At 38.7% G+C, this 22,410-nt stretch overlaps 1 protein-coding gene across 1 annotated transcript in view; it reads right to left on the bottom strand.

Annotated features, from left to right (window-relative positions):
- The window catches only part of LOC150075740 (uncharacterized), a 311,310-nt gene that overhangs the window by 100,290 nt on the left and 188,610 nt on the right, over positions 1-22,410 (bottom strand). The window contains exons 15-16 of the mRNA XM_090387858.1: positions 5,545-5,715; positions 570-695 (exon numbers count right to left, since the gene is read on the bottom strand). Coding sequence (XP_090243984.1) covers positions 570-695; positions 5,545-5,715 — 297 coding nt within the window. The remainder of the gene's footprint in view (positions 1-569; positions 696-5,544; positions 5,716-22,410) is intronic.

Here is a 22,410-nt window from a genome sequence, read left to right as displayed (position 1 = left end):
CCCAACATATATATTCCTTTTAATTCTGTCAATGCTGGTCTGAAGCCTGGATGACAAAGAAGGATTGGCATTGCACAGACAGCCTGCTGAGGCTAACAATTCACACTCTCTACAGAGTGTGACATACAGCAGTGACACCAACTGCCACAAGAAAAAAACAATCAAGGGTCTTTGGACACTACACTGGATGAGTGTAGTTAAAGAGAACAAGACTGGCAACATGAATTGTGGGAATGATGGTATCATTCCAATACGCCCATGCCGGCACATCTGGCACTGACTACCATGCCATGTTCAAAGTCCCTTAAATCTTTGACTTTTCCATTCTCACAGTGAATTATATCAATATCCCAAAGTGTCTTATAACAATATCCTCAAGTATCTGTCCACCTGCTTTGTATAGCATAGTACAATCATGGGATGCTGTTACTGAAGGAGCACTGTATTTCACAAAAAGGGTAAAGGTATCTAACAAAGTGGCCACTCAGTATATATATTTAAAATACAGTTGATGTCTAACCTCTACTGTAAGAGGCAGAATAAGAAAAGAAGGATGCAGCAATACATACCTAGTGTCAAAATTACAGAAGAGGTAGCTTTTCCATAATCATTACATGCAAATACTTGATAATGGCCTAGATCTTCATTTCCTATTTGATTGACTTCCAATATCCATTCACCATAACCAAGACTTCCTAAATTCATAAAAAATGTTATTTAATTACATTGAAAGGAAAAGAACTGAAAAGAAATCTTCATGAAGTACTGAAAAGTATTTTAGAAACATATAAAATACAACAAATGTCTAAGACACTGGATTAAGATTGAACTTATTAAATTAGCATTAGTAGAGGCATATGATGCAAAAAAGCAAGCTTATATAGCATCAGCCAAAAAAAAAAAAAAAAACACTCCTTATTTCACCCATCCACTCATTCCAAATGTTTGTCAAGTTCTGCCTTGAATCTATTTAAGCTATCAACTTCTACAACGACAGATGGAAGTTTGTTCCACCAATCAACCACCCGCTGGCTAAAGGCAAACTTCCGCACATCTATCCTACAACTGTCTTTCCTCAATTTGAATTTATGCCCTCTCAGGCGATTATTCTGAGCAAGAGGAAGAATCCCATCCACATTGAGCATGCTCACACCATTCAAGGCTTTATACACCTCAATCAGATCACTTCACAGGAGCCTAGTCTCCAGACACTGTAATTTGCAAAATTTAAGCCTTTTTTCGTAAGAGCAACCCTTTGTTCCATTCACTAATCTTGTTGCCCTTCTCTGTACTCGTTCCAACAGATCAACATCCTTCTTAAAATGAGGCCTCCAGACCTGTATACAGTACTCAAGGTGTGGCCTGACTTGCCTTATACAAGGGGATAATCACCTCTTTATCCCTGCTAGTAACATTCCTGTATATCATTGACAAGACACTCTGCAAGCTACCCTTGCAGACTGTCTGCACTGATCAGAAAATTTCTTATCTGCCAGCACAATTACCTCCAGGTCCTTTTCATTCTCTACCATTGTCAGTGTAGTACCACACAGCTGATACGTCACTCTGGGGTTACTGCTTCCCATATGTAGTACTTTACATTTGTCAAAGTTAAACTTCATTTGCCATCTCTTAGCCCATCTGCTCAACTTTTCTAGATCCTGTTGCAGCAGCAGCGTAGTGTCATTAGTGTGATTAACAACCCTGCCAACCTTCGTATCGTCTGCAAACTTGGACATTAAGCTTGATACACCATCATCAATATCATTTATAAATACAAAAAACAACAATGGACCCAACACTGAACCCTGAGGGACTCCACTAATAACATTAGTCCACGACGAGCAGTGTCCATTGATTACCACTCTCTGTCTTCTCCCACTCAACTATCCCTTTATCCATAGCAGCAATCTGCCTCCAATGCCACACTGCTCCAATTTATTCAGCAGTCTTCCATGTGCAACAGTATCAAAAGCCTTTCTAAGATCCAAATATATGATATCAAAGTTACTTCCTGCATCCAGTTCCTTTGTGACAACATCACAGTATCCAATCAAATTGGTTAGGCAAGACTTTCCCTTAACAAAACCATGCTGTGTCCGAGCTATAATTGAAGTCTTGTCTAGATGATCCTGTAGTGCTTCTTTAACTAGTGCCACCATTAATTTTCCTGGAACAGAAGTTAAACTAACAGGTCTATAATTACTTGTGTTGCCCTTTGATCCTCCTTTGTGAATTGGGGTCACATTTCAACATCTCCAGTCCATGGGTACCTCCCCTGAGTCCAAAGAAACTCTCATAATTATGGCTAAGGGTTTGCTTACTTCCTTTGCTGCCTCCTTTAATATAACTGGTTAGATCCCATCCACCCTGGGTGCCTTTTTTATGTTTATCTTCAACAATTTCTCCTCCACTTTCTTCTCAGTTATTACAAAATCATCTAGCTCACTGTCAGAGTTTAACTCACCTCTGGCATTCCCCTCCCTGAATAACTCCTCATGTGTGAATGTAGATACAAAATAATCATTTAATTTGTTAGCCACCTGAGCAGGATCATCAACAGTTGAACCATCAATGTCCAGTGGACCAATCTGATTCATCCCTTTCCTTCTAGAGTTTACATAGGTAAAAAACTCTGTTGTTTTTCTTTGCATCCTTTGCCAAAGATTTCTCATAATCTGCCTTTGCCTGCCTAATCTCCTTTGTGACTTGGTTACAGACCAGCTTATATCTATCATATAAGCTGGTCTGTAACTGGCTTCCATGTCACCCATTAATTTTTATGTATCCCATGCATTTTTCTCCTTTGCCATATGTCTCATTAGTTCATCTGACATTCATTTAAGCCTAAACCTTGAACCATATTTCTTAGTTGGTATGTAAAGCCTAGTTCATCTGACATTCATTTAAGCCTAAACCAAGCCTAGCTTCCAAGATAAGTTCTTTGAATGCTCCCCATTTTGAATTTGCTGTTGGTAACATCATCAGTTTAAATACTGTCTCAGACCACTGTAGTCGCTTTTACAAAAGCAAAAACCCTTCCCTTTACCCCTGATGGTAAAAGGTAAAGGTAAAGTGCAGCCATTATCAACCCACTGCAGGATGGAAGCCTCCTCAACAATTCATTCTGAGGGAAATGGACCATAATCTGCCACGCTGATCCAGTGCGGGTTGGCAGATCGACCGTATTCAGCAGTCAGGGGCTTGAACCCCGGTCTACTCAAAGAGCGTGTGCTACTGCACTCCCAACCACTCGGCTTACTTCTTATGTTTATCTTCAACAAGTAAATCCCACTTCAGCACACTGTGATCACTGCCACCTAGTGGTTCCTTTATCTGCAGATTCTTAATGCATGAAGAATCACTACTGATAATCAGATCAAGAGTATTACTCCCTCTAGTTGCCTCCCAAACATGCTGATGTAGGAAACAATCATCCAATAAATTCACAAAAGCCTTGCTAGTGTGTGAGTGATCAACCCACAAATTCTAGTCAATATCTGGGAAATTAAAATCCCCCATTATAAGACTCTCTGATTTACTGGCCCACTCTATTTCCCTGTACAGTTTCTTATTATACTCATCAGAGTCATTAAGCCTATAACACATTCCTACTCTCAATTTTGATCTCCCAATGCTTATGCCACACCAAACTGATTCGACACTGCACTGCTAAGTGATGTCGACTGGCTTTACTTCCTTGGATTTTGTGTTTCTTAACTAATAGCATAACCCCTCTTCCCTTTCTATCCTGTCTATCCCTCCTGCACACATTGTACTCCCCAAATTCCAGTTCTGCATTTCTTATATCTGTGTGACACCATGTCTCTGATATCCCAACAATATCTGCCTTTGATGCTTTGAGCAATACCTCAAATTCATCAAATTTATTTACCAAACTCCTAGCATTGGTGTACATGCAAGTATGCACCTGTTCCTATTCTTAGCTACCCTAACACAACCCATATGTTTACTTGTACCACAATGACTCCCAGGGTCTCTGAAACCCCCTGCATCTTGTTTTCCAGGCTGCTGCTCATTCCAGTAGAAGCAGTGCAAGAATCACTTTCACCTCTGCCAGTGGCTACTGTTAATCTATTAGTCCTTGTATCCCCCCCAGGCTAGCAGGTTTCCGACAATATCATCAAGAAATGGAATAAATTGTATTTAAAGTTATTTATTATCCTTTTTTTCTTGCCTTTGTGAATAGCTTAGATTCAAATAAGCACTGTAATGCAAGGTGTCACATGAAACCTTCACAGATTTGAATCACCATAAATAGGAATCAGAACATTTATTTTAATGGGATTTGCTTTATCGGGAAGAACTTAGAAATACCAATATCGAAACTCTTGCCCATATTACCACAGTATATCAGGGCAACATCAATTGTTCCAACAGCATCAGTGATCATCTGCTGTGGCTCCAGCATTTAGTATCTTCCTTTTCCTTTTGATGTAACTCAACTTGACATTTCCCAACAGAAAGTAGTCAAGTGGAATTGTATTAGGAGAGTAGGGAGGTGATCTGGAAAAATCACCTTATCAAGGTTAGAAAACTGAGGGAAAACAACATGATTCTACAACATTTGCAGGTAACTGTTTCTGCTGATAGTATATTCAAAGAAAAATGGTCCCATTACATGGTCAATCACAATTCCACAAATTGTGTTTATCTTTGGGCTGCCACATTCCACTCCCGGAACAACGTGGAGATTTTTGGAGCCCTAAATCCTAAGGTTGTGGCAATTTACTCTTCCTGAGACATGGAAGGTAGCCTTCAATGAATATCATGTCCTAGGAATCCATTATCCTCATCCACCTGTTTCATCATGTCTGTGGCAGATGCATAAAATCACTGATGATCCCTGGCATGGGAACCTGTACAAGTTGAATTCTGTATGCATGCAGTCTCAAGAACTGTGTAGCACCTTTGTAATGCTAAATTATTTTTGGATCTATTCCACTTCCTCAGTACTTATACTTGCATTCCTGAATCCTGGATGTTGTGAAATGATGCATAGGATCCAGACTGCAGTGTTTCTTATGTGAATTTCTTATGCCACTCATGTATAAATGGTTTACTTGGTAATGCCCTTTGGTATTTTGTCCACTGTACCTAAGCATCTGATTTAGTTTCAATAAATTAAGATGTACACTCTGCTTTGTCTTGGGGTATCAGTTTTGCTGGATTTTGGTGTTTCTCAGTTACCTGTATTTACCTGGAACAGAAAAAAAGCATCTGCTGTAATAATCTTTTCAGTTGCTTTACAATATGCAAAAAAACCATGTTAAATTATATGCCTGAATTTAGAGGTTATATTTATTCCAAACTGTAAATATTTCATGTGGCTACCCTATATATATATCTTTAATAATGTTTTAAAACATCATGACAACTCTTAAATACAATTCATTTCAATTTAATTTAAATTGTTTTTTTAGTCTTAATGAAATATTTCTTTAACAATTAGAATTTTAAAAATTTGTATTTTAACACAGCCAAATATCAAAATTGATATTGAATAATAAAGCATAAACATACCAAAAACATATTTTGGTTCACCCGACACTTGTTCTCCTTTATGGAAAAAAAATAACCTAGGATCAGGATATCCTTTTACAGTACAAGTCATTCTTGCTACTGCTCCTGGTATTAGTTCCAATATTTTTAAAGGAACCACAAATTCTGGTTTTGCAGGTGCCCTTGAAGTTGCTGGAGAGTTGAAATTAAATGTATTATTTTAAGCTGTTAAAAAAATTACTCAAAATATTCTAATGACAGAGGATATCAGAAAACTTACTTTAAAGGATAATGTCGAGGGTTTAGTGTCAAACAACGTTAACTACAAAATAATTTTGTAGTTGATGTTTTTATAATTAACCAAAAAAGTCATTTGACATTTTCTTGGTTCACCGAAAGCCTAAGCTACTTACAGCCTAAGCTAACTTGCAAAGTACTAGAGAGATACAGTTCTATGACATGATATACATTGTTATTTGTATAAAGTAAAACTAAAGTTAACACAAAAAGAAAATGCAATTTTGTAGTTAACGTTGTTTGACACTAAACCCTCAATGTATAATAAAATAATCAGCTGTATGTCTGATAATAATACATAATTGTGTTAAATTAGGAGGAATATTTTGGAAAGCACTTATGAAAGTACAAAGTTTGTTGAGACCAGTAATGAAACTACCACATTGCCACTGTAAGGAAGACTGTCAGCTCGTTGGTATGGTTTTTAAATATCACATGGGCTGTTATATAATCTGGTGTATAACAAAACTATAACAGAAGTTATAGCTTTTTTCACTAGCTGAGACCATCTTTTCTCCTATGCAACTCATGCTTTTTGAGGATATGATGATGATGCAAGAAGGCAAATCTTGTAAGCACTGGAGGGAAGAGGATTTCACCCACTTAATTTTCCCCATTTCTTCTGATAATTTGTCCAAACCACCCACATAAGTGTGTAGCTGCATATTACTGAAGCTCTTCATAGCAGGTTAGTTTCTGAAATAATGATGAAGTTTTTTTTTTTTTTTTTAATTTTATTATACTAAACTGTAGTTAATATATAGTTTGAATTTTTATAACATGTAGGTTACTTCATTTTTTGCATTTTGATATGCATTTTGAAAAGTACAGCTTAATATTCAGATAGACTTTGCTATTGATATTTTGGCTGTAACTTCGTAACTTTCGTTTGGTAGCTTAAATTTAACTTCTTTAGTGGTTCAAGTTTTGCCAGCAGTTTAATTTCTCCAATATTTTGTTTTGTAACATAAATTCTGTAATATATTGTAAATCTAAATTTCGTAAGTTTTGTACAGTTCAAACTTTAATTAAATAATGGTTGCTACAAGCTCCACTTACAATACAAAGTCCAAGGCTGGTCTAGTAGACAGACCTAGCTCAACTGAAGATTCTTTACTTTGTAACTGATGTAAGGAGCATACAAACATATCTCAAATTACAATTTGGTGCATTACGAGAAGAAGAATTTCAGTCACTGAAAAAATGAGTGACTGAATAAAAAACAAGTGCTTGCCCAAGAAGCAAATGTAAATGGGAGCTCGTCAGGGACTCATATCTCGTGACCTGCCAAATGATAACCCCCAATTTGGGTCCCAGAAAAGAACAGTCAAGTGCAGATTGCTCTGGTCGAAGGCAAGCTAGTTTTATTGGGAGACTATTTTCAGGGAAACAGATCATTTTTTGTAATAAAGATAGGTGGTCCAGAACCAGAGTGTGTTTGCCAACAGACTGTCAGATTTTAAGAGAGGTAAAGAGAGCATTATTATTCATGTGGGGAACTAAAGATATTAAATGCACAAAACCTGAACATCTGTTGGATAAATATAGGACTATGCTGAAAATATGCTGCAAGTTTAGATCAGAATGTGTGTGTCTGCAATTCTGCCCAGACACGATATGCTAAAAGCCTTGTGGATTAACTCAAGAGGTATACTTGCGTGTACACCAATGCTAGGAGTTTAGTAAATAAATTTGATGAATTTGAGGTATTGCTCAAAACATCAAAGGCAGATATTGTTGGGATATCAGAGACGTGGTGTCACACAGATATAAGGGATGCAGAACTGCAATTTGGGGAGTACAACGTCTACAGAAAGGATAGACAGGATAGGAAGGGGGGAGGGGTTATGCTATTAGTTAAGAAACACATAAAAACCAAGGAAGTGAAGCCAGTCGACATCGCTGGACAGTGCAGTGTTGAGTCAGTTTGGTGTGACATAAGCATTGGGAGATCAAAATTGAGAGTAGGAGTGTGCTATAGGCCTAATGACTCTGATGAGTATAATAAGGAACTGTATAGGGAAATAGAGTGGGCCAGTAAATCAGAGAGTCTTATAATGGGAGATTTTAATATCCCAGATATTGACTGGAATTTGGGGGCTGGTTACTCACACACTAGCAGGGCTTTTGTGGATTTATTGGATGATTGTTTTCTACATCAGCATGTTCGGGAGGCAACTAGAGGGTTGGTTGGTTGGTTGGTTGGTTGGTTTTTAGGAGCATTAGCAACTAAGGCCATATTGCTCCGGGATATGCGGTGGTCATTCCTTGACCTTTACGCATCCTCCGTATTTGGTGGTGACGGGCTCGAACCCCGGTCTAATCAAGAAGCGTGTGCTGCGCACTGCTGCTCCTTCCCACCTGGCTACGGAAGCGCCTGGCAACTAGAGGGAGTAATACTCTTGATTTGATTATCAGCAGTGATTCTTCATGCATTAAGAATCTGCAGATAAATGAACCACTAGGTGGCAGTGATCACAGTGTGCTGAAGTGGGATTTACTGAAAGAGGTAACTACCATTAGGGGTAAAGGGAAGGGTTATTGCTTCCGTAAAGGTGACTACGATGGACTGAGACAGTATTTAAATTCTATACAGTGGGACCAACTGATGATGTTACCAACAGCAAATTCAAAATGGGAAGCATTCAAAGAACTTATCTTGGAAGCTACTAGGCTTTACATACCAACTAAGAAATATTGTTCAAGGTTTAGGCCAAAATGGATGTCAGATGAACTAATGAGGCATATGGCAGAGAAGAAAAATGCATGGGATACTTACAAATTAATACATGACACAGAAGCCTATGATAGATACAAGTTGATATGCAACCAAGTTACAAAGGAGGTTAGGCAGGCGAAGGCAGATTACGAGAAATCCTTGGCAAGGGATGCAAAGAAAAACAGCAAAGAGTTCTTTACTTATGTAAACTCTAGAAGGAAGGGGATGAATCAGATTGGTCCACTTGATATTGATGGGTCAACTGTTGATGATCCTGCTCAGGTAGCTAACAAACTAAATGAATATTTTGCATCGACATTCACACATGAGGAGTTATTCAGCAAGGGGAATGCCAGAGGTGTATTCAACTCTAGCAGTAAGCTACAGAATCTTGAAATAACTGGGAGTAAAGTGGAGGAGAAACTGTTGAAGATAAACACAAGAAAGGCACCCGGGGTGGACGGGATCTATCCAGTTATATTAAAGGAGGCAGCAAAGGAAGTAAGCAAACCCTTAGCCATAATTATGAGAGCTTCCTTGGACTCAGGGGAGGTACCCATAGACTGGAAATGTGCAAATGTGACCCCAATTCACAAAGGAGGATCAAAGGCTGACACAAGTAATTATAGACCTGTGAGCTTAACTTCTGTTCCAGGAAAATTAATGGAGGCACTGGTTAAAGAAGCACTGCAGGATCATTTAGACAAGACTTCAGTTATAGCTCAGACACAGCATGGTTTTGTTAAGGGGAAGTCTTGCCTGACCAACTTGATTGGATACTATGATGCAGTCACAAAAGAACTGGATGCAGGGAATAACTTTGATATTATATACTTGGATCTTAGAAAGGCTTTTGATACTGTTGCACATGGAAGACTGCTACACAAATTGGAGCAGTGTGACATTGGAGGCAAATTGCTGCTATGGATAAAGGGGTGGTTGAGGGGGAGAAGACAGAGAGTGGTAATCAATGGACACTGCTCATCGTGGACTAATGTTATTAGTGGAGTCCCTCAGGGCTCAGTGTTGGGTCCATTATTGTTTTCTGTATTTATAAATGATATTGATGATGGTATATCAAGCTTAATGTCCAAGTTTGCAGATGATACAAAGGTTAGCAGGGTTGTCAAGGACACTACTGACACTATGCTGCTGCAACAGGATCTGGAAAGGTTGAGCAGATGGGCTGAGAGGTGGCAAATGAAGTTGAACATTGACAAATGTAAAGTACTACACATGGGGAAACAGCAACCCCAGAGCAACGTATCAACTCTGTGGTACTACACTGACAGTGGTAGAGAATGAAAGGGACTTGGGGGTGATTGTGCAGGCAGATATGAAGTTCTCTGAGCAGTGCAGACGGGCTGCAAGAGTAGCTCATGGAGTATTGTCAATGATATACAGGAATTTTTCCAGCAGGGATAAGAAGGTGATTATTCCATTGTATAAGGCAATGGTCAGGCCACACCTAGAGTACTGTATACAGGTCTGGAGACCTCATTTCAAGAAGGATGTAGAGCTGCTGGAACGAGTACAGAGAAGGGCAACAAGATTAGTGAATGGAACAAAGGGGTGCTCTTACGAAGAAAGGCTTAAGTTTTGCAAATTACAGTGTCCGGAGACTAGGCACCAGCGAGGTGATCTGATAGAGGTGTATAAAGCCTTGAATGGTTTAAGCATGCTCAATGCTGATGGGATTCTTCCTCTAGCTCAGAAAAATCACCTGAGAGGGCATAAATTCGAATTGAGGAAAGACAGATGTAGGATAGACGTGCGGAAATTTGCCTTTAGCCAGCGGGTGGTTGGTTGGTGGAACAGACTTCCATCCCTTGTGGTGGAGGTTGATAGCCTAAATAAGTTTAAGGCTCAGCTGGACAGGTATTTTGAACGAACAGAGGGGTGAAGTGGAAGTGGGTTTTTTTTTTTTTTTTTTTGGCTGATTCTGCATAAACTTGCTTTCTTGCATCAAATGCCTCTACTAATGCTAATGCTAAAGACTTTAGGGAATCTGCAAGGCTATTGGGGGTGGGGGAATTTTTATCAGCATGGCCAGCATTTGTAGGTACAAGGAATCTATTTTGTAGAGATGGTATTCATTTGAACAAAGGTGGTGCTATGATTTTTGCCAGTATTACTGAGGATACCTTAAGGGTTCAAGTAAGCTGCTAGTTGTGGGTGGGAGAGAAGAGTAATTTAGATCTAAGTTTATCTGATGATATGGGTTAAAGTAATGATTACACTCACCTCAAGAATTCTTTAACAGCCAATTTTGATAGGATTTTCTGAGATTAGCAGCATTTCAAACGAGAAGAATAAAGCTCGGGATACAAGCCTAAATAACTTCAAAATGTGTGTTAGAGTAGCAAACTATAGATTACTTAGTTTTAACTGTGACTACAGTAATGTCAGGAGTGTTGTCAATAGAACAGTTGAATTTGAACTCCTGGTTAGGACAACTAATGCTAACATAACAGCACTAACTGAAATGTGGTGCCAGCTGGAAATTGAGGATGACAAATTCTACTACGGTACATATGTATTTAGGAAAGATAGAAGTGGAGGGGTAGTGCTTTTTATCAAAAGCAGCCTGAGCATAAAAAGAGCTTTTGTTGAGTCTGAAGTTAGGTCTGCCACATAGAATCTGTGTGATATGAGTTAGTTGGAAGAAAATGTATAATGAGAGTGGGATTAATCTTCAGACCAGAAAATTGTGAAGAATATGACAAGTCTCTACATGGAGATGGAATGGGCAAGCAAGTGCAAAGTTCTTATTATGGGTGACTTCAATCTGAACCAGACTGATTGGAATAAGTCGGAGGGAAAGTTACCACGGCGAAAAGTTTTTTTAAATAAACTACAAGATTATTATTTGTACCAGCATGTTAGAGAAAGTACTAGGGGTGAGAATATCCCTGACCTCATCATTACTAACGAATTTGATGACATCACTGAGCTTAAAGTACAGTAACCATTGTCAAGGAGGGATCATGCAATCATCAGTTGAAAGATGAAAAAAAAAAAAAAAAAACGTTGCAGTAGTTAAAGGTAAAAGCACAGATTTTAACTTCAAAAGAGGGTCTTTGATAATTTAAGGTACTATATGGCATATATGAATTGGACATATTGCCAAGGGAGGCTGAATACATTTGAATTGAGGAATACTAATAAAGCAAAAATCACAGAATCCATGAACACATACATACATACCATTAGTTCGTAAAATAATAAGAGAAGTTTACCTCAATATAATACGTAGAACATTTCCGTATGATACTCTCCAGTAATTAAAACGAAAAAAATCAAAAATCTTACATAACAGTAAAAAATAATTAAAAATCAATTAAACACAATTAAAAATCAAATGAACAACGATTAAAAATAAATTAATTAAAAGAAATTTAACGAAAAAAATTTAAAACAATTTTACTTCCTGAAGCTTACAACGCTTTTCGACCATATGTCGTGATCACAGGAACAAAATTTACCGAATAGGGGTGAGCATGAAACTTAAATAGGGCTTATTTGTCTTCGCGAATACACGTAAAAGCCCATGAATTGGAGATTAGAAATAGCTAGCAAACAATAACAGAATTCTCATGTAATTTAATTGAGAGTTTCTGCAATTAATAGTCTGGTATAATTACATTGGACACTAAGTATTTTGGCCTCGTTAAAAAAGTATGTTTTTCGTTAATGGCATGAAAGGCTAATTCCGAAATAATCGTGGATACTATTAGTCTTTTCATACTGATTAAGAAATATTTTTAAAAGTTTAGGCCTAAATGGAAGTCAGATGAACAAATGAGACTCGTAGACAGATATAAGCTAGTCTGTAATCAAGTCACAAAGGAGGGTAGGCAAGCGAAGGCAGATTACAAGAAATTTTTGGCAAAGGATGCTAAGAAAAACAGCAATGATTTCTTTACTTATATAAACTCTAGAAGGAAGGAGTTGAATCAAACTGGTCCACTTGATATCGATGGTTCGATTTTTGATAATCCTGCTCAGATAGCTGATAATCTGAATGATATTTTGCATCTACATTCACACTTGAGGAGTTAAGGGAGGAAAATGCCAGAAGTTTATCAAACTGTAACAGGGTGTTTAATGATTTTAGATTAAATGAAAGCAAAGTGGAGAAGAAATTGCTGCAATTAAAAATAAGAAAGGCACCTGGGGCAGATGGGATCTATCCAGTTATATTAAAGGAAGCGGAAAAGGTACTAAACAAACCCTTAGCCATAATTATGAGAGCATCCTTGCAGTCAGGGGAAGTTCCCATGAACTCGAGATGTGCAAATGTATCCCCAATTCACAAAGGGGGAATATCTAAGGGTGACATGAGTAATTACAGACCAGTTAGTTTAACTTCTGTTCCGGAGAAAATAATGGAGTCACTGGTTAAAGATGCATTGCAGGATCATCTAAACACTGCAGTAATAATTCAGACACAGCATGGGTTTGTTAAGGAAAAAGTCTTGTCTGACAAATTTGATTGGATAATATGATGTGGTCACAAAGGAACTGGATGAAAAAAAAAAAAAAATTTTGATATCCTATACTTGGATTTCAGGAAAGCTTTTGACACTGTTGTGCATGGAAGACTACTGTACAAATTGAAGCAGTATGGTATTAAAGGTAAGTTGCTACAATGGATAAAAGGGTCATGGGTGGTTGAGTAGGAGAAGACAGTTTGGTAATCAACGGACTCTGCTCTTCGTGGAATAATGTTATCAGTGCAGTCCCCCAGGTTTGGGTGTTGGGCCTACTGTTGTTTTGTATATTTATCAATGATATTGATAAATAAATCAGGCTTAATGTCGAAGTTTGCAGATGATACAAAGGTTGGCAGGGTTGTTAATGACAGTGTGCTACTGCAACAGGATCTAGAAAATTTAGGCAGATGGGCTGAAAAGTGGCAACTGAAGTTTAACACTGACAAATGCAAAGTACTGCATATGGGTAGTAGTAATCCTAGAGAAACGTACCAACTGTGTGATACTACACAGGGTGATATAAAATGAAAAAGATCTGGGAGTAATTATGCAGTCAGATATGAAGTTTTCTAAGCAATGCAGATAGGCTGACAGAGCAGGTCATGGGGTATTGTCAATGATATACAGGAATTTTGCTAGTAGGGAAAAGGAGGTGATTATCCCTTTATATAAGGCAATGGTCAGGCCATGTCTTGAGTACTGCATACAGGTCTGGAGGTCTCATTTTATGAAGGATGTTGAGTTCCTTGAGCATGTACAGAAGACGCCAACAAGATTGGTGAGGGGACGAAGGGGTCCTCTTAAAAGAAAGGCCTAAGTTCTGCAAATTGCAGCAGCTGGAGACTAGGCACCTGTGAGGTGATCTGATTGAGGTGTATAAGTGCTTGAATGGGTTGAGCATGCTGAATTCTGATGGGATTCTTTCATTTGCTCAGATTACGAACCTAAGAGGGCATAAATTTAGCCAGTGGGTGGTTAATTGCTGGAACAAACTTCCATCTGTCGTTGTGGATTTTGATAGCTTAAATAAATTTAAGGAGGAACTGGGCAAACTTTTAGAGGGAGCGAATTTGTCAAATTGTTTTTTTTTTTTTTTTTTTTTTGGCTGAAGCTACATAAGCTCATATGTTTGCTTTCTTGCATGACATGTCTCCATTACTACTAACTACTACAAAGTTTTGATATTTACAGAACCTGAATAAAGTAACTTGTTCCAAAGGGATCACTCCTATTGAAAAACTTCATTTCCGTGCTTTGTGATTTAAACTGCTATATCCTCAATCAATGTACAAGGCCTCAACTCCTCAATTCAGACTTATGCTGGAGTTCAGGAGTTATGAAATGCTAAATGCTTTGATTTTTTTTTCATTCATGAGGCCTTATGGTTCTTGATGAGATCAACTAAATGAATACAATCCTTCTTTATATAACTTCTTATTCTATTTTATAGGATTTTAATATATTTTACAAATTTCACACCCTCTGAAAGTTTGAGCTACAAAACAAGACAGCATACTTTGTACCTACTAAAATATAGTCAGTTTTACTCCAAACTATTTCTGCTAATAATTGCAGTCTAATGTGTAATTCATACAATTATAATTCCTACTTATCAAAGGATAAAAGGATCAAAGGAAGTCTGCATACATATTTTACATTTAAAAACAATAATCAGCTAAATGTTTTATAATATATGCATTGATAATACAGCATTGAAAACCTAGAGTTAACTTGGGATAAATAAGAAATCGTTCAGTTTTTAAGATGTTATGCTAATTTCTTAGCGTAATATCTTAATATATATATTTTTTAAATGATTTTATCTCAGAATTACATGAAATAGGCACAGCTAAATATGATCTGTAAAAAAAAAAAAAAATAAAAAAATAAGTGACTGACAAACCCTAATTTTTTAATCAGGGTATGTCAATCACAAATATTCACTGAATTGAGTGATCATTCATATTTAATTGTACCATTACATTACATTAGAGGCACTCCCAGGCTTACGTAATACTTGACTTACAAAAAATTTGACTTTATGTAAGCTGGTGCAAACTTAAAAAAAAATCGTGGAAACGTATTTTGCATCCAGAAGGAATAAATGGAGGTATCGTGAAAATATCGTAATGTGAACCCCAATAACACATTGTTTTCTTTTTTTTTTTTTTGGTAATTTTTTCCAAGAACTGGTAAGTTAAAAATTTCGCTATACAGGTATAACTTGTATAGCGAAATTTGGTTTTTGTCCTTGAGGTTGCCACAGGCATTCTCTCAGATATGCCAGACAAGCTGTACTTGCGACCTGGGAGTCTAAAACGCTGATGGAACTGATATTCAGGTGACACTCAAGTCAAATGGACCCAATTTTGGCAAAGTCTGGATGGTCTGTGACAGCCAAATTCTCTGCTTGCACCTTCACGATGGTGGGACTGTTAGAAATGCTGGATATAACTTCCATGCACAAGTACATGGTGGGTGACCACCCAAGTGTGAACCAACGTAAGCAGGGGTCGTAATTCCTGCATGTGGCGCCCACACCACATGCAGGAATTACGTCCCTCTATGTTACCAGGCAGTACTAGGTGGTAGATGACTCTCGTCAACCTGTGAAATACCACCACTTTGCTTATTGGAGGCTTGAAGTGGTGGAACCCATGTTTAGTCTCTAAAGCTAAGTTCCGGTCAACCCTTCCCCATCTCTTCCATCATGCAGCATTATTGATGACTTTTGAGGTTATGATGAACATGATGGCGAGATCCAATATTCCTTACATTTCGAGGGTACAGCTCTAAAACGGTGTTCGCTGGCCGGCTGCTAGTTAGTACACCGGACCAAAACTATTGGTAACTCTCTAGGAAGCTTCCACATCAGCTAGTGTATAATCTTGCTACCTCTACTCTGCCAGATAGTGACTGGAGGGAGTCCGAGTAGTGTGTATGCGGGGAGCATTGTCGAGGCCACGTTATGTCAAGGATCTGGGTATATTCTTACCATGTGTACGCCATATCCAAAAATTTCATTACTTCATACAGCATGTCCCACCCACTTTTTCTTACTATTGAATACACCATGAATTGTCAAACTACTAAAGCAAGCTTATCTGCGAAAAGATCTAAACCTACCAAACACTTCCTAATTCATTTCACAAATATATGTGGTCTCAATTCTAATCTCAACGATGTCCATTTCCACTTGCAGTCTGCCAAACCCCATGTATGTTTTCTGACAGAATCTCAGTTATCGGTTGATTCAACTACTGCTCATCTCAGATGCCCAAATTATTTGCTGTATGATTCCTTTCGCCTCAAAGGTGGTACTTGTGCATATGTCTGTTCCGATATTCCCAGTCAGAGACTTGACAATTTGGAATCTCCTCTTTTTGATCTTCTCTAGCTTAAAATCTTTCTACCTCACTGTGTCAAATTCATCTGTTGTCTCTACCATTCTCCCAACTCCACTAATCACTTGGAACTCTTTGACTTTCTCCAGTCCAACTTTCCTAACAGTGAGGTAATTTTCCTTTGTGATTTTAATGTTCACAACTCCAGCTGGCTTCCGTTTTCTAGTCACACCGACCCAGTTGGTCGAGATGCTGAGGCTTTTGCAAATACTAATGACCTTGCACAGATTGTTCATTTACCTACAAGAATTCCGGACAATCCTAATCATACAGCCAATACGCTTGATCTTTTTCTCACAAACAACCCTTATAAGTACACGGTAGAAGTGATAGGTCCCTTAGGCACTTCAGATCACAACTTGGTGATTGTCTCTTCTCCAATGGAGCCTTTATCTCATGGCTATTCCCAACCTCGTGTTGTCTGGCATTACAAGAATGCAAAATGGGATGACCTTCGAGATTTCTTTTCTTCTTTTCCTTGGTCGGATTACTGTTTCAAAACTTCAGATGTCAACATTTGCTCAGATCGTGTCAGTGAAATTATTCTTGTAGGAATGGAATCCTTTATCCCACCCTCCACTTTAAAATCTCCTCCTTTATCTAAACCTTGGTTTGTCAATAAATGTGCTAAGGCCATTCAGGAGAAATATGTTGCATATCTTAACTGGCTTGTTTTCAATTCTTCAGTTTCATTATCTGCCTACACCAAAGCTCGCAACAATTGTAAAGCAGTTATTAACCAGTCCAAACTAGATTTTGAACAGGCTAAGAGTAGAAAACTTGCTTCTTGCCCCAATGGTAGCTGAGAATTCTGGTCTCTTGCCAAAGAGACCAGAATGCTCAGTTGCAGCCAAAGCCATTGGCTGCAACTTTTGCCCATCTCTGCTCCCACCTCTGTCAAAACCAGATGGTTCTGTTGTCACTTCAGCCAAGGAACTCACACACTAGCAAGGCTTTTGTGAATTTATTGGATGATTGTTTTCTACATCAGCTTTTTTGTTTGTTTGTTTTGGTTTTATTGGCGCATCAGCTACTAAGGCTATAATGCGCCAAGACCATCTACATCAGCATGTTCGGGAGGCAACTAGAGGGAGTAATACTCTTGATTTGATTATCAGTAGTGATTCTTCATGCATTAAGAATCTGCAGGTAAATGAACCACTAGGTGGCAGTGATCACAGTGTGCTGAAGTGGGATTTACTCAAAGAGGTAACTACCATTAGGGGTAAAGGGAAGGGTTATTGCTTTCGTAAAGATGACTACGATGGACTGAGACAGTATTTAAATTCTATACAGTGGGACCAAATGATGATGTTACCAACAGTAAATTCAAAATGGGAAGCATTCAAAGAACTTATCTTGGAAGCTACTAGGCTTTACATACCAACTAAGAAATATTGTTCAAGGTTTAGGCCTAAGTGGATGTCAGATGAACTAATGAGACATATGGCAGAGAAGAAAAATGCATGGGATACATACAAATTAACACGTGACACAGAAGCCTATGATAGATACAAGTTGATCTGTAACCAAGTTACAAAGGAGGTTAGGCAGATTACGAGAATTTTTTGGCAAGGGATGCAAAGAGTTCTTTACTTATGTAAACTCTAGAAGGAAGGGGAAGAATCAGATTGGTCCACTTGATATCGATGGGTCAACTGTTGATGATCCTGCTCAGGTAGCTAACAAACTAAATGAATATTTTGCATCGACATTCACACATGAGGAGTTATTCAGCAAGGGGAATGCCAGAGGTGTATTCAACTCTGGCAGTAAGCTAGAGAATCTTGTAATAACTGAGAGTAAAGTGGAGGAGAAATTGTTGAAGATAAATACAAGAAAGGCACCTGGGGTGGATGGGATCTATCTAGTTATATTAAAGGAGGCAGCAAAGGAAGTAAGCAAACCCTTAGCCATAATTATGAGAGCTTCCTTGGACTCAGGGGAGGTACCCATATGGACTGGAGATGAGCAAATGTGACCCCAATTCATAAAGGAGGATCAAAGGGCGACACAAATAATTATAGACCTGTTAGTTTAACTTCAGTTAATGGAAAATTAATGGAGGCACTGGTTAAAGAAGCACTGCAGGATCATCTAGACAAGACTTCAGTCATAGCTCAGACACAGCATGGTTTTGTTAAGGGGAAGTCTTGCCTGACCAATTTGATTGGATACTATGATGCAGTCACAAAAGAACTGGATGCAGGGAATAACTTTGATATTATATACTTGGATCTTAGAAAGGCTTTTGATACTGTTGCATATGGAAGACTGCTGCACAAATTGGAGCAGTGTGGCATTGGAGGCAAATTGCTGCTATGGATAAAGGGGTGGTTGAGGGGGAGAAGACAGAGAGTGGTAATCAATGGACACTGCTCATCGTGGACTAATGTTATTAGTGGAGTCCCTCAGGGTTCAGTATTGGGTCCATTATTGTTTTCTGTATTTATAAATGATATGATGATGGTATATCAAGCTTAATGTCCAAGTTTGCAGACGATACGAAGGTTGGCAGGGTTGTCAAGGACACTACTGACACTATGCTACTGCAACAGGATCTGGAAAGGTTGAGCAGATGGGCTGAGAGGTGGCAAATGAAGTTTAACATTGACAAATGTAAAGTACTACATATGGGAAACAGCAAGGCTTCAACATCAACTCTGTGGTACTACACTGACAGTGGTAGAGAATGAAAGGGACCTGGGGGTGGTTGCGCAGGCAGATATGAAGTTTTCTGAACAGTGCAGACGGGCTGCAAGAGTAGCTCATGGTGTATTGTCGATGATATATAGAAATGTTTCTAGCAGGGATAAGGAGGTGATTATTCCCTTGTATAAGGCAATGGTCAGACCACACCTAGAGTACTGTATACAGGTCTGGAGGCCTCATTTCAAGAAGGATGTAGAGACGCTGGAACGAGTACAGAGAAGGGCAACAAGATTAGTGAATGGAACAAAGGGGTGCTCTTATGAAGAAAGGCTTAAGTTTTGCAAATTACAGTGTCTGGAGCCTAGGAACCGGCAAGGTGATCTGATAGAGGTGTATAAAGCCTTGAATGGTTTGAGCATGCTCAATGCTGATGGGATTCTTCCTCTTGCTCAGAATAATCACCTGAGAGGGCATAAATTCAAATTGAGAAAAGACAGATGTAGGATAGATGTGAGGAAATTTGCCTTTAGCCAGCGGGTGGTTGGTCGGTGGAATAGACTTCCATCCCTTGTCGTGGAAGTTGATAGCCTAAATAAGTTTAAGGCTCAGCTGGACAGGTATTTCGAACGAACAGAGGGGTGAAGTGGAAGTGGGTTTTTTTTTTTTTTTTTTTTTTGGCTGATGCTGCATAAGCTTGCTTTCTTGCATCAAATGCCTCTACTAATGCTAATGCTAAGGATAAAGCTGACCTGGTAGCATCCCATTTTTCTTCCAACACATGTATTAATGATCTTGGTAAACCACCTCCCACCATTCCCAACACGCTCCATTCAATGCATCCTGTGGTCTTTCGTCAAAAAAAATGTCAGAAGGATTTTGACAAATCTTGATGCTAAGAAAGCTCCAGGTCCCCCTGGAGCTTTCTTTGCATTGTGTTTTCTCCACTTGTTCTCAAAACCTGTGCTCCTGAACTTACTCCTGATTCTATGTCGCCTTTTTTCATTTTCTTATTCCAAAGGTGTTTTTCCTTCTGCGTGGAAATTTGCTGATATCCAGCCAGTTCCCAAAAAGGGTGACAAATCCCTCCCATCCAATTATCATCCCATTGCAATTACTTCTACTCTTTCTCAAGTAATGGAGAAATCAATTAACCGCCAACTCTTAAACTACCTAGAAACCTTCTGTCTGATCAACGATCGCTAATATGTATTCCGTCAGTGTCGATCCACTGGTATATCTTCTGGCTTATGTAACCCATTTATGGACTAATTCAACGGTAAGGTTCGGTGAAACACAAGTAGTTGCTCTTGACATCTCAAAGGCTTTCGATCGTGTCTGGCATAAAGATCTTCTAAACAAGCTTCCATCTTATGGTTTGCCAAATGGTTTTTGTAATTGGTTATCCAGTTTTCTATGTTATCCAGTTATATTGGTTATCCAGTCATCTACTATCACTGAGGGTGATGGTAGATGGCTCTCTGTCTTCTAACTTCTCCACTAATGCCGGTGTTCCCGAAGTTTCGGTTCTTTTCCCCACTCTTTTCCTTTTGTATATTAATGACCTTCCATTGACTGGAAATCCCATCCATAGTTTTGCCAACGATAGCACATTGCATTCCACTTTCCTTTCCATTTTGAGAAACCTTTCCCTGCTCAATCAGCTTCAACTTCCCGAAAATCTGCTACGAATTCCTTAAATGCTGACTTTAAGGTAATTCTCCAGTGGGGCAAAGACAACTTAGTTGATTTGAGCCCTTCTAAAACTCCGTCTTCTCTTATATCTTGCAAAAAGGATTCTTCTGCTCCTATACTTATCTTTGGTGACACTCCGATTATTAGGCAAAATGATATATCTCTTTTGGGGATTACCCTGACTTCTAATCTTTCTTGGCACAAGCACATTACAAATATTGCTTCCTCTGCATCTAAAAACTTGGTTTTCTCTTTCGCTCTTGGCATTACTTTTCTTCCAAACAGCTGCTCAACTCTGTATAAATCGCAAATCCGCCCTACCATGGAATATTATTCCCACATCTGGGGTGGTGCCCCCAAACCTCTCTCAGGCTTCTTGATTCCATTCAGAAGAGGGCAGTTAGGTTAATTAATGATTCATCTCTAATAGAGTCTCTCCACTCGCTGTCTCATAGACGTACTGTTTATGCTGCATGCCTCTTCTACAGAGGCTTTCATGGGCATTGTTCTTCTGAATTAGCTTCTATAATTCCCGCTCTCTCTTTCAAAACAGTTCGAACACGTGCGGCCACCTGCCAACATCCATTTACTGTCCAAATTCAGACTCACAGAACCAACTTTTCATCTTCCTCGTTTATTCATTCAAGTGCCGTTTTCTGGAACAACCTTCCTCCATATGTATTTACTGAAAATTACAGTCTACAGAAGTTCAAATCCAATGTCAACAAATATCTTCTTTCGTCTTCTTAACCTTTTGGCCTTGAATGGGTTGAGCACACTGAATTCTGATGGGATCCTTCCACTTGTTCAGATTATGAACCTAAGGGGGCATATCCTCAAATAGGCCTATGGGGGCTGGGAAATTCTATATTCAAAACAATTAATACTCAAACACCAGCCAAGTAATTAAATATTTAAAAAAAAAATAAAGTAAGATGATACAGTAAACTGGACTATTACAATAAATGCTAAAAGAAATAAAATCGGTTAAAACAATTAAAAACCAACAATGCTAAAATCGTTAAAACAAGTTACAATACCGGAAATCCAAAGCTTTTGGAGACAGCTGTCTCCTTTCTCAACAGTGTACTGTTGATACAATGACACATCCTTAAGTAACAGGCCCATGGCACTAATGTGACACACCAGGAACATTGTCAGTATTCTCTATTTGTGTACTGGAGGCAGAAGTGATCCGGGAGCGTTCCATGTGGAACCGATCATCACGTCTGAGGACAATTGCCTCAAAAAGGGGGTGTAATCGCACACTCCTGTCCCTGTTAATAGTTTGACCGGATGAACCGATTTGCATGCTCTCGAGCCACTTGCTTTCCCAGAACCCATGCGCACGGTCAGTAATGACCTAAGGGGGCATAAATTCAAATTAAGAAAAGACAGATGTAGAATAGATGTGCGGAAATTTGCCTTTAGCAAGCGGGTGGTTAATTGCTGGAACAAACTTCCATCTGTAGTTGTGGATTTTGATAGCTTAAATAAATTTAAGGAGAAACTGCACAGGCCTTTGGAAGGAAAGGTGTGATTTTTTTTTTTTTTTTGGCTGATGCTGCATAAGCTCATACACTTGCTTTCTTGCATCACATGCCAATACTACTACTACCTCCAACCC

The sequence above is a fragment of the Mastigoproctus giganteus genome, chromosome 13, assembly GCF_048544385.1.
Source record: "Mastigoproctus giganteus isolate SK-2022 chromosome 13, ASM4854438v1, whole genome shotgun sequence".
NCBI classification, from domain to species: domain Eukaryota; kingdom Metazoa; phylum Arthropoda; class Arachnida; order Uropygi; family Thelyphonidae; genus Mastigoproctus; species Mastigoproctus giganteus.
The sequence above is the reverse complement of the archived record's forward strand: the minus strand, read 5'-3'. Positions and strand labels throughout refer to the sequence as shown.